The 13,735-nt window shown below is 34.2% G+C and overlaps 2 protein-coding genes across 3 annotated transcripts; both read right to left on the bottom strand.

The window, feature by feature from the left end:
- Positions 1-564: 564 nt before the first annotated feature.
- On the bottom strand, positions 565-3,569 carry LOC113847100. 2 transcript variants are annotated; one of them, XM_027475970.1, is made up of 2 exons: positions 1,223-3,569; positions 565-1,141 (listed from the first exon to the last, which is right to left on the bottom strand). In XM_027475970.1, exons 1-2 carry the CDS (start codon positions 3,272-3,274, stop codon positions 716-718), a joined length of 2,478 nt encoding a protein of 825 aa, XP_027331771.1. In that variant the 5' UTR covers positions 3,275-3,569; the 3' UTR covers positions 565-715. The 2 variants fall into 2 exon arrangements, with proteins under 2 accessions (XP_027331771.1, XP_027331770.1); XM_027475969.1 differs by having other exon boundaries at positions 1,229-3,569.
- A 1,840-nt stretch (positions 3,570-5,409) lies between these two features.
- LOC113846304 (mitogen-activated protein kinase 15) lies at positions 5,410-11,999 on the bottom strand. The gene is made up of 11 exons (XM_027474396.1): positions 11,914-11,999; positions 11,303-11,429; positions 9,228-9,636; positions 8,957-9,084; positions 8,804-8,863; positions 8,264-8,413; positions 8,023-8,178; positions 7,729-7,940; positions 7,136-7,237; positions 6,846-7,006; positions 5,410-6,341 (listed from the first exon to the last, which is right to left on the bottom strand). The coding sequence occupies exons 2-11, from the start codon at positions 11,321-11,323 to the stop codon at positions 6,067-6,069; spliced, it is 1,674 nt and encodes a 557-aa protein (XP_027330197.1). The 5' UTR covers positions 11,324-11,429; positions 11,914-11,999; the 3' UTR covers positions 5,410-6,066.
- Positions 12,000-13,735: the final 1,736 nt, after the last annotated feature.

The raw sequence follows: 13,735 nt of genomic DNA, 5'->3' as shown, positions 1-13,735 counted from the left end.
AGTAAATATCATTTTACATTGAATCTTGAGTGCATGTTTGATAGATTAAACTGCTGTTTTTTTAAGTTACAAAAAATTCCACTTACAATATTTTACAGATTTTATTTGAAAGTGCAGGAACAAAATCGCACATGATACTGGCATTTAGCATTGGTGTACGAAATCACCATTTCTTAATTTTATATTCACTTATAAAAGTAGATGTTTAAACATTGTATTTTAAATATAATAAAGGCTTTACTTTTAAAATTTTACTTATATGTCTTATCACTAATAAAAAAATAAACCACTATCGAATGACACGTTATCATATTATTTAGTGGGTTTAATAATATTAAACTATTTAAATGATAAGATAATACATGATTAGATAGTGAATCAATTTTTTTAATCTACTTTTAATTATTAGAGTCCTCATTCTACTTGTAAGAAGTCTCAGTGATCAATATTTGTTACGTTGATTCCATTTGAACATTTCTGTTTTAATGATCGAAGCATGATGCAATAGCTTATTCCTAAATCAATACCGCAAAGAAAATCCTTACTGTGATTAATATAAAAATATTCTAGCTTTCCAGTACCAGCAAACATGCCGGCGTTTTTGGAAAATCTACTGCAGCTCAGTTTAACCACACACACTTGCAATATCACAGTGGTTGCTCTAAGCCAACATGGATAACTGATTTTGTATTATAGTACTACTATGGTTAATAGTTTACCTATTTGCCATCAATTCCAATGCCGTCTCAATCAGTGACTGAGTTGTTAGATTGTGCCTGTTCAGTCCAACAGTGCCAGAGAAAACATTAAAGCTTTCAACCTCTGATGTGGTCTCTAAGACACCCTCCAACACCTCCTCCATTCCCAGACATTTGAAGGTATCTATATTGTCTGTTTTGTCTTCCATCATCCATATAACCAGCTCTATTACGAACCTCCTTATCCTAGGAACCTTGGTCGGGGGATACTGGTGTTTCTTGAGAATCTGAATTAATTTATTTGCTAGTTCTGCCTCTGTGATTTTAGCTTCTTCAAATACAATGCTAGATTCATGAGAAGTCATATATTTCAAAACATTTGCTGCTAGTCCAATCATCACTTCCTGTGTCTTGTTTTCTTCTAACATGATTGCCTGAAGTATCTGCAGGAATGAGAAATGGTAAAAAAATGAGAAAAATTTTCTTGTGTTTTTCATTCGAGACCAAGGTCTCATGATGGTAACACTTACTATGGGTGCTGCAGCTGTTACCCTCCTTAACTGGTTGAACCATTCTGATATACTGTAGGTGCATAAATTTCTAAGAATTCTAGCTGCATTGATGCGAAGCAAAGGATCTTTCAATGCTTCTACAAGCCTTTCCAGTACTTTCATCTTCAAAATTCGATGACAGTTATTCTTGCTTTCTAATGCTAGCATTGCTAGGGCCTCACCAGCAACAATTGTTACATGTTTCTGATTTTCTGGTTTGTCGTGTCCGAAAAAAATGTTAAACAATTCCTTAAGTACTCCACCTGTTCCCCCAATTCTTTCCTTTGCATCCTCTTCCAATGCCAGACTGGTTAAAATTTCTATGCCCAGTTTCTGTAGAAGTGGATGCTTCTCTCCATGCCTTAAAATATCTCTAATATTGCTGATGGTGAAAACTATCTCTGAAATCTCTTCCCGAAGGTGTTTCCCTGTGGTTCCTGTTGTGCTAGCCAGCATCTTCACCAGTTGCAGAGATCTCTTCACTGTCAGAACTTGGGATGGGGTATCATTTTCACTCTTCAGCCACCATTCTTCAGCATGTGTGAAATCTATGATTTTTGGGAGGAGGCCTCTTGTGTTTCCAATCTTTCCGCAGTTGTCTAGGTCACGTGCAAGCTTTTTCAGTATGAGGAGTCCCATGTGGTTAAATGTCCAGAACCCATAATTAGGATGATCCAATACTAGTTTCTTTTCCCCAATTTCATCAGCTGCAGGAATTATATTCCTGTTAGTTTGCAGAAGAGATGATATTGATTCCATAGCTCCCGGTATCCCGGTTATGCGGAGTGAGTTCTGCTTCTTGCCAGCTAGTTTTGATAAAATCTCCGCAGCTGAAAGCCTAATCTCTTCCTCTTTGGGGTCTGTCCAATTCAACATCTCCACTAGTCTCTCTACCACGGGTATGTCAATTCCAATCTTTTGAAGGGTATCATCAGAAAATCGCTCACTGATTGAAAACTGCCTCAGAATTCTTGCTCCAATGAGCTGCTCATCAGAGGAGTTTGAAGCCAAGAGATCCACAGAAAAACTAACCATATCCATTTTCAGGCCATCAAATATGCTTCCATTGACACATCTTGAATAGGCATCATAAAAGAACCTCCTAGTTGACACCATTCCTGGTGGCCCCAACTCACACTCGTTGTTAACCTCTTCCAACAGTTTGCAGTAGCTGACTTGCCATTCCCAATAAGCCTTTTCCATCAGGAACAACAAAGCTTCTGCAAGAGCCAAGGCGTAGAAGATTGAGAGAGCAGATTGGCGGTTCCTCTTGTCAGTGTCTCCCTTTGCCACCAGTCCATAATCATGCTTGATGAGCTTTATCAACGAGAGAACCACACAAGATGTTGCAGAAAAAAGCTGAAGCCAATAGAGTAGCCTACTGAAATGCCTTGAAAGGAAAAACCACTTAGCATATGGTAGGAGTGGAACATCTGAACTAATCCACATCCTAGTTGGTGTCCTTTGGCTATCTCTGTGCTGAAGGGTTACAACTACCTCGTTAGACCCTTTTGTGCTCTTAACTGCAACAATGGGCCTGAAAAGGCTCTTTATGCTTTCAAGGAGAGAGTTTGAACTGGACAAACTATTGATACCATTTCCAGTTCCAGCATCAGTGATAGACCATGTGGCTTGGTGCTGCCATTCAAGCTCATGGCTCCTGCTGAAAATCCTAGTACCTTCAACTACAAGTATGATGGTGATGAACCAGAAATCGGTTTTCTCTAAGGTGATGGCGAAACCGCCCAGAAGGACAACAGTTGCCCAAATGAAACCAAGTGTTCCTAACCCGGTTGCTGCTTTTTCAAGCACTGCAAGTTGGAGAGCAAAGAGGGTGAGCTTCTTTTCTGGTGCTCCAATTGCTGAGGTTGTTGGAGACACAGAATTGACAGTGCTACTGTCTAACTTGTCAATGCTGCTTAGGCCACCAGGCTCAAACATGGTGGTGCCTATGCTTCCAGTTTCACTGAGCTTGACCCTTTGTAGTTCATCAACATGTACATGTACGCTTCCCTCTCCTTCCATAGAATAAGTCTTAACCGGCTAGCTGCATGCAGTGCAACTACTGGAAGTGTATCTTTTATCTGTGAAGTTTGAAGAGAACTAGTGCAGAAAGGTTTGTTTTATACAAGAATGAGAATGGCAAGCTTAGGGGGCACGTTTATATTGTGACATGTTGGAGAAAGAGTAAAGTCAAGCTTCTCTTTCCGCCAATTTTCCAAGAAGTTGGTTCACCAACTAACTTGCCCAAGGGTTAACTTCTTTTTCTACTCCAACCATTGAGATACAAATAAAATGTGTAGGAAATGTAACGTGAAGAAGGAGATATAAAGAAAAACAAAGTGAGAATACTCTACAAGTATATGAATATCATTGTTGGTCTTCTAAACTTCGCTTTCTTTTAGAAAGTTCCTTGGTAGAAATATTTAGTCCATAGCTCGTGCTCTTCCAAATCACAAGAATCATCGTTATCCAATAAATAGATGCATTCTAAGTGTCAGACTCAAAACGCACAAAAGTTATTTCTTGGTTGTTTTTGGATTTCTAGTTGTTAATATTATATAAATCGTTAGTCTACGTTCACTTCTAGTGTTCTACACTTCTTGGATTATTGAAGCTAATGACAAAAAATATTCTAAGTTTGCCACCTAATAATCTTATCACAAAACATTTATTGAATATAACGTGATAGCTTATAGTCATTTATAAGCTTCTGATCAGCTTAAAATCATGATTTTATTATTAAGAAGCAGAAGACATTGTAGGCGTTGTTTCTTCATGAATCATTCATACTTAAATTGGCATTTGACTTCGGGTTTGTGCCTGTTGCTTGCAAGGAACCTTCACCTGATCTAAAGCGCCTCATTGGCATTTTGGACTGCAATTTACAATGAGGTTGGGCCTTGGGCCCCAAGGATCCCCGGAGTCCCTGCTGTGCTCATACCTTGGAGTATACGGTTATATTGTTATTTTGATGTGACTCAACCTAATAATAAAAATATAACAAAAAAAATAGATTTGATTTTGTTTTTACACCTATCTTTATTTATATTTTTTTATTTTTTATATTTTTTGTAAAATAATATCTAAAGGAAAAAATAATTTTAATTACACTTTTCAGTCTCTATATTTTAATACATGCCTGATTTTGGTTTTTTTTTAGTTTTAATGCTCACATTTAATTATTTTAATTTTTTAAATTAATTCCTTCACTCAAAAATTTATTCAAAATGGAAAACATGCAATATATTTACATAAAAATGCAAAATAAAGTATATAAAATATGTCTTAATTTTGGAGTGGAGAACTTAATTTGAACATTTAAAAAACTAAAACTAAATGTGAATAATTAAAATTAAAAGGACTAAAATTGTATAATTTATTTAAGTATAAGGACCAAAAATTAGAATAAGCTAAAAAAGTAAAACCTAAGCCAATAATTTAAATGTTTTAAATAATTTTTAGTTAAAATTTAGAAGTTCCTCCATAACTAAAATTTAAATGTTTCTAGCCAAAGATTATTGAAATGAAATTTTAATTTTAATTAATAAATAACATTCAAAGGGTCTAATATATCCACTTTTTTATTTGTTCACTTTTAAAAGAAATTTAAAATAATATTAAATACTATATTTTAATTATATCCTTGTCTCTACTTACTTCTTAAATACTTTACATGCTTATAATAAAGAAAAGAAGAGTAATAATAGAGACCATATTACAAAGTTGAAAAAAATTAATATAATAAAAATATTAATTATACTGTTGAATTTAAATGTTATTTACCTAAGTAAATAGATTTAAAAAAAACATAGATAATATGATATTATACTTAATTTTTGTCCAAATAAAAAAAAATTCCATGAAGGCAAGTTTCTGGCTAATTACGTTCGTTGTTCAAGCGTGCTTTCCCATTTTATGCACCAGAAGTGGAAATATTCGTTGAGATTCAATATTCATCCTTTTTGTTATTGGGACACAGCCTCTGGCATTCAACTCTATTCAAAGCATACACAGCAATGTTTTAGTTGTCATTTCTACGCATGCAACTTGGCGTATGTCACATACCAACTGGCTTATGGTCCCATAATTGGTGACAAAATTATTTATAATGATAATAATGTTTTTTCCCTGAATGAAAGTGAGATAGAGACATTTCAATCTTCATCTATAAATTGATCTTGATTTCCATTGGGAAAGGTACCTACTTGTAAGGTTGCAGAAAACGTAGGCAAAAGGGAAGGACATGAAAGCAAAATAAGGGACTCCACAACCGAATTGGTCCATTATAAGCATTTAATACAGCTACTTATTGCCACAATATATTTGTTATGGCAAAGGAAGAAAGACCAAATAAAGTTTCAAAATAAACTTCAGAGAGACATTACAGATAGAACCAATTATTTTACTACAAGCGAGTGGGTTATAAAACTACATCATCATTGTTGTGGATGGTGACCAAAATATGAGGGTAATACTAATTAATGACTTATATTCAGCAATAAAGAGAACAACACAAATATGTAGCAGCGGCTGCACTGATTTCATTTCAAGCTTTTTGGATCTTTCATAAACTCTGATGTTAACGAACTAGGGAGCAAGAAAATCATAATTGCACCATGTGGAACCTTCCAATGAAACATCAGCAAGAGACTTCTTCAGATTTTAATCCCTTTAGCTCTCCCACCGTTTGATGCCAATCAAGGCTGTGACCACCACATATATTTTGTTCAATTCAGATGACTGATCTGCCTCCGTGTGGACTCTGGTATGCCTGACAAAAAGCAGTTGCAGGCTACAAATTCAACAGTCCGATATCAACACCAATTCCCACCAGCTCCACCTTGAGCAGCAGCAACTTTTCGCGCTACGTACTGAGGCTTTGGCTGAAGTCCATTAGAACCTTCAATCCCATCGTCTGTCCTCTCATTTTTACAGCTTGCGTTTCTTTTAGGATATGAACAGCTTGAAGCAGCATACTGGGCTGAAACAGATGGATTCCTGACCATCCTCCGCTGCTCAGCCTCTGCTATTCCACAGTTGTTGTAACGCAATACAGAATCCACAAGTTTTCCAGGCCGCGCAGCAACGCCTGAATTGCAACACAAAGAAGCAAATTTAAAATCCAATCAGTAGAAGAGAGGTGTAAGGGAAAACAAATGTATAAATGGTGAGAATGGAACAGTAACACCGATGTCTTTATGGAATCTAAGATCTGTTATATCACCATCTTGCACGAGCCATTCTGCTGACAATACTATATATATGTTCATTTGCATCTCACACAAAGAACATTATGCAAACAAATAAATCATAAAAAAATTCCACAAGTCTATTTCTTCAATACAAAACATGTTGCTTTCAGCCATTCACACACAACTCCCATCTTGTGACAGAAGAAAGATGTACAAGTTCAGAAACCAGAAAAATGCTTCTTATTGGTTCAAAGGATGATGAAACAAAATTAAACAAGCCTCAACAATGAGCACAACACTCTGAGGACAATGCTAGCTGTGCACATATGAGAAGCAAGAAAGAAGAAAAATGACAAATGGAGGAGCAGGAGTAACAAGCATACTACATTCAGTCATCACACCTTGAATATTTTGAGGAGCTTGTAAAGGAAGCCTGCTCATAGGGATACCACCAGTCCTGTCTACAGCTGGCTTCTTAACTTCTTTGATGCTACACTTGGATAGATCATCAGCAATCTCAGCCACATTCTGTCTTGAGTTATCTGAATACAACACACACGGCCTGCATTTACAGTCTCAAATCAGTATAGTTGGCAGTTCATGAGCAGATGGATGAGTGTGTTAACAAGAAAAAAGAGGCAAAGCCTAAGAAAGATACATCTTCCAGAAACATTAACAAAAATTAAGATACCTGGGTAATGATGCATGTTGCCTCTCAGGTGGAGTGATAGTACCACCTTTTCCATAATGCTCTTCAAGATATGCAAATTGCTTCTTGAAGTGATCCACGGCACTATTAAAATACGTGTTAGGAAAAAAGGAGAAAAAAATCATAAGCTGAACTAACATATAAATTAGTTTACAATTTACAAGCCCATAAAAGTGTGCCATTGCAATTTAACTTAAAATTCAACAAATTCAAAGTCCAGGTAAAGTTTTCTAAAGTAAGTATCCAGAAAAAATGTTTAAGATGTCTTAGGGACTAGAGCAGAACTTAGGGAGATGCTGGGTAGAGAAAAAGTATAATATTATCTCAGAAGATGTTGGATGTCTTATGAGTGACAATCAAATTCTCTCTTATAAACAGGGAAATAATTAGAAGAAAAGGAAAATGCAGGAACAAGAGTGAAGAAGAAATCCTCCCAACACCTATGTATGAAATTATTTAAAGGGTAATAATATCCAACAACGTTGAATTTACATTTACAGATTACAAGTGTGCAAACTCATGTAAAAGAATGAGAAGTGAAACAGAAATTTTGGTGCAGGTTTGGACAATAGTACCTTGGATACATGAAGCCTGTTGGTTCTTCTCCCTCTAGATGTTCCTTTAACATCTTCGGATGGTACTCCAGAATCTCTCGGTAAATAAGTTCTCTTACATCTTCCTTTGTTATCCTGCGCCTTTCAAATTCAAATTCCATTTTGGTAACTGGCTGAGCGGAAGGCTCTCTCTCTACCTTTGCCAATCCTTTAAAATATGGATCTGCAAGAGCCTAACAATATCATACAAAATATTCCCTGTTAAAGTCAAACATGATGTGTGGAAAATGAACTGCAGAAGGATGGAAATTCAACCTCTTCAGCAGTGGGTCGATCTTTAGGTTCAAATGCCAGCATTCTTTCTAAAACACGAAGAGCAAGAGGATCAACATTAGGAAACTTATGGGAGAAAGGAACCGGCTTCTTCTTACGCATGCTGCTCAAGTATCTCCGAGCTTTCTCATTTCGTACCTGTTAATATACTATCAAGGTTGTATTAAGTAATAAAATAAAGCACATAAAATTGTTAAAAGGATGCGCAATCAAATAGACAGACCCTAGCAATGGCTTCAGGAGATGGTGTTCCAAGAAAATCAGTCATGAGGTCCAATTGATGGACAACATTCTTCCCTGGGAAAAGAGGCTTTCCAGTTAAAAGTTCAGCAAAAATGCATCCAATGCTCCATATGTCTATGGCTGGTGTATACTGAGAGAAAAAAAATTAACAACATTCATTATCCAGCTTCATTTTACAAAAATTTAGCAACTTATTTTCTTTATTCAACTATGAAGTAAAGAGCACAAATTATTTTGTGTGTTTCACTTCAATCCATATTTGTTGTTAACGACATTGAAAAAAATAGTTTTGTAAGAGTAAGATCTATAGCATGGCATCAACATTACATATAATAATAATAATAACAATAGTTGTGCAAAAAACAAAAATTGAAGAAATTCCTAGCATATTTGCTTGAGAAAAGATATAAGGGCAAGGGGGGAGGAAAATTTTGTGCCCAAACTTTTAGATTTGAAGCAGCTATAAATATGACATAAAGAGAGCAGTGATCCAGGATAAAAGGGGTAACAGATATTGAACCTTGGAGAAAAAGGATCCACACAACTCAGGAGCCCTATACCACCTTGTTGCAACATAATCCTGTGAGGAAGCAAGTGGGAATAAGCAAAGCATGATGACCAGATAAGGGGAGCTATGTTCAAGGTTAGTACTTCAGGGGAAAAAGATTCTTACTGTCCAGAATATAGCAGTGGGCGTATCATTGAAAGCTACTCTGGCAAGACCAAAGTCACAAATCTTCAATTTGCAGTCAGCATTTGCTAAAATGTTTTTTGGCTTTAGATCTCGGTGAAAAACATTTGCTACAAGGCCATTCATTAAAACGTTTAAAATCATCTACAATGATCATGTGCTTTAGCAACTAGTTCTTACAATAAAACATTGACTACAAGAATGCTACATTGGGAAATCTAAAACTATACTAGCTAAATATAAAGATCATAACCTGTGTGTATATACTTCAAGCCTCGAAGAAGCTGATAGAGAAAAAATTGGTAATGCTCTGGAGTCAAATCATCATTTGCTTTGATGACCTGATGTAAATCAGATTCCATAAGTTCAAAAACAACATATATATCTTTGAATTCCCTTCTAGAAGGAGGTAACAAGATATGCTTGATCTCCACAATATCGGGATGACGTAAGAGTCTAAGAAGCTTGATCTCACGTAAAATGCGGGTGGCATCAGATACATGTTCAAATATGTCATTGATTTTCTTTATTGCAACCTTTTCTCCGGTGTGCGTATCATATGCAGAACAAACAACACCATAGCTTCCTTTACCGATTACTTCCTCTATTTTGTATCTACTCCCTTCTCCATATTCTGTAAAGAAATCTACATCTACAGATGACTGCATAAACACAAGAAATTAGACATGGTGAATATACTGAGAACAGCAAGGTCATAGATGTGATTTAAACGAGCTGCAACATGTATATTGTAATGAAGGAAACTAGAATGAGGCTTGGTACATTTTATACAATAAAGTTGCAAGCTCAGCATCTAATGTTTGTGTTGATCAATAAACAGAGAAAAATAAAACTAGCTAAAAACTTAGACAACAAATATCACTGTAGTTAATCTACGCATGAATTTTATAAAATCGCCCAGGGTTCATTAGACTCTCTCTTCTAAAGAATAATTGAATTTGTAAGGATAAAAAAAAATTATGTGAATAGAAGTGCAATTTGTTGCAGGCAACTCTTTACAATGCTATTCATGAATGCACAAATACATGTACCCATTTAAAATGTAACAAGTAAAAATAAAAGGAAAAGTAACTACATAACAAAGCACAGCATACTTGTTCTGGTCATGCTAACAAGTATCCAAATATATAATGTGTATTTTTTGAACTTAGGAAAAATTTCAAAAATATAAATTAAAATAAAAAATGTTTACAATTATAAAGAAGATATGCATAATTTATTCAAATAAATTTGAATTTAAAAAAATTAAGAGAGAGAGAGAAGTTAGGACTGCCATGTCATTTTTAAGAGAGAGAAATCTATTAGACTAAGCCACTTTCAAGAGAATGCATTCTTAATTTAAAACAGGATTGCTATTCAGTTTGATGAATTAAGAATAGACTGACCACAGTGACCAGGTTCAGTACGAATAGCCCATACTGGATTTTCATGAGTTCTCATACAAAACTTTCCTAACTAATTATTCTCGATTTCCCAATTTAAAATATACAGATAGGTGGTTGCTTGAAAATATTCACTGAACCTTGTTCATGAAAATTTGATACTTAATTAATGAAGCAAATAAATAGGGAAAAAGTAGATAAATACAGAATCAACAGGGCATTATTAAGCAAATTTAGGAATTGTTTGAGCAGATTTTATTTGTAACTGATAAGAAGAAGAAAAAGGACGCCCGAAGTGAATTGAGAGCCTTATCCATAAACGGAGAGTTAAAGCTGAAAAAAACATGGCCAAATCTTAAATGATGCGTAAAGAGATTATCTCACTCTTAAGAGTGGGGATTCTTATTTATCATATAATGCTGGATCATTTGGCATGTTGTTTCATAAAAAAAGTTTCCTTGTTGTAATATTTAAACTGAAATGAACAGTGAAACTAAGAAAAATGTTGAAAGGATCCGTTGCAATGGTGTATATATGGGAACCAAAATAGCAGGCAATAGATCTTACATGACGGGAAACTTTATGCAGGACCTCTCATAAAACAACACTATAGACATTAAACATATGGCAGGGAAGCATTGACAGTTACATGACAAGTTTGTTTTTTTCTTTTATCCATACCACACACAGTGCCTTATGTACAATACAATCAAAATAGAAAAAGAGAAAAAAAAAAAAAAAAGGGTATGCAATACCAGGGAACAGGCGGTACTAGCAGGTATGAAAGGACATAATCTCAACACAGAGTACAAATCCTATCCATGCTATATAAAGATGCACAAAACAAAGAGCAATCATTGTCTTCAATACGATTTATCCTGGATAAGCGCACATCTACATTTAAGTGTTGATGGAGAAACTTTACCTTTTTTCTCTGATCAGGCATCTTAGAAACTAAGCATAAAACTCTTCAATGGTTCAAACCACCAACAACCCCTTCAATCGTAACTCAAATTCAGATCACCAAACTCCAACTTCCAGTTCGAAAGGCACTAGAATCCCCGGATCACGAGGGAGTAATAACAAATGTGCAAAAAAGAAAAATGGATAAATTAAGGAGCGAGGAAGAAAAAAAGAACATAGGATTCAAACTTGAACAGAGCTCAATAAGAAGACAGACCCAGTAAAATTTGGCTGCTAAAATAATAAGTGCGTTTGAAACAAAGGAAGATAATCACTGGATTCAGAAGAGGAAGCAAAAACAACATAAATTCGGGTGTAAATGGGGAGATTGCAGATCACGTTATTATTAGAATCAATTAAGTTTGGAATCAGCAGAAAAAAGTAATCTTGAAAGGGTATGAATAAAAAAAAAAAAAAGAGGGAATGCTTGGGATTTCAGAGCCCAATAAGATTGGTTCTGTTGTTGTGCAGAAAGCAGAGACTTGAAGAAGCAGAATGCAAAGTTTAAAGGGAAAAAACGAAAACTTTCTGATCTCCCGCACAGACGCAGAGAAAGAGAGGGGGTGGATGTACTTCAAGTTGAATGTGGTTCTGGGATGGTGTGTAAGCTCAGAAACAGAGAGAGTCGCATAATAAAGAGAACAAAACTGGGAAATAATAAATTGTTAATTGTTAATTATTAACTTATTATTATTCGAAAGATTACTCTGTTTTAAAACGACAGGTATTACAAAAGGACATCTTTGACACTCAAATTTTCTCATTCTTTCATTTTCTTTTCTTTTCGTTTTTGTTTTTGCTTTTGTTTTTTGTAATATTTTTGGTATTGAAAAATGTTATTGGATAAGGCATTACGTGGTAGAGAGGTTGGGTAATTCATTCATAGTTGATAATAATTGGTGCATGACTGACTCATTTATTATATTTATCAATAAAGGAATCAGAGGAGAAAATTGAAACTCATTTATTATATCACAAAATAAATATTTTATGGCAATAAAAAGCATGACAAAGTCATTGTTTTATGATTATAAATACATTAATAGTTTATAATATAATAAATGGGATTCCTTCTAAACTGTTCATGTTATTCAGGATGTGAGTGCAATTAATAGTGATTGTCGATATCTCTTGGGAAGATGATATGATGAATGTCGAAGCTTTGCTACATTATTTATTTCTTATTTTATAAAATAAGTATTAGATAATATATATTATTTTAAAAATAGAAAATATATTTAAGATTTTATTTGTTTAATAATTAGAACAATTTATAAAAAATAATAATAAGAGGATTTAGAACTGTTTTATATGTAAATAAAGTAGTTCTAAATTATATTAATTATAATTTTTATGAATCTTCCTGGTTTCATATTCATTTTATAAAATAAAAATAAATAAATAAGCTGATATAACAAGATTCATGTGAATATGATTTGGCTTGCTAAGGTAGAGGACCAGCACGAGAGCTCCTATAATACTTTGTCGCCTTCTTTGCATAATTGGGGTAATCACTTGAGTTTTTTTTTTTTTTTTTTACGTGTAAAAAATTATAACAATAAAAAAGTTGTAAAAACTATGTTTGGCACGCCACATTTTTTTACGGGAAAATATGTAAATGAGATAAATTATACTTATCAAATATGACTTACATTAATTATTACTTGGTTTAGTAATTAATTAAGAACATAATTAGAAGATTATTGCAAGTGTGTTAAATATTCAGAGTAAAATTAATCTTATAAAACCTCAAATTAAAAAAAAATTAAGATTAGTCCTATAAACCTCAAATTTGATTTATTTCATAGACCAATGAACTGAACTTGGTTCAATCATGTACCGATCACACAATCAGCATAATTATTATGTCAGTCCCACTATTGCACCGTTAGTCTATCGGTACAAAAATTCACTTGTATAAATTTAATATTTATCTGTCTCTTAATAATCATTAAATAAAAATGATCATATGAAATTTACAAGAAAATAACTAAACACAAAATTTGCACATAATTTATCATTTCACGTGATAGCTCCTTAACGCAAGTTCTTGAAAAAGTATTGAACAACAAGGCATTAATGTAACAGTAGCATTTGAATTTTCTTACAGAATTATGCATTCTTATAAACCATAGTTGCATTCTTGAAGTGCTGCCATTGCCATGCAATACAAGGTACGGTTATGATCAAGTCCCCACGACACTATCAAATACAAAAAATTATACTATCATTATTTTTCTTTTACAGACGATGACATCCACACCCTTTCAAATTATTTTGGGGTGAACACTCATGATCCATGTCCCGTAGACCATGAAAAAATTATATTTATTTTCAGTTCCTAACTTGCAGGAGATTTTAAATCTCCAACTATTAGTTTGAGGCCAGAAGAAAA

Source organism: Abrus precatorius, unplaced genomic scaffold (assembly GCF_003935025.1).
Source record: "Abrus precatorius isolate BTA unplaced genomic scaffold, Abrus_2018 Scaffold8, whole genome shotgun sequence".
Classification (NCBI taxonomy): Eukaryota; Viridiplantae; Streptophyta; class Magnoliopsida; order Fabales; family Fabaceae; genus Abrus; species Abrus precatorius.
The sequence above is the reverse complement of the archived record's forward strand: the minus strand, read 5'-3'. Positions and strand labels throughout refer to the sequence as shown.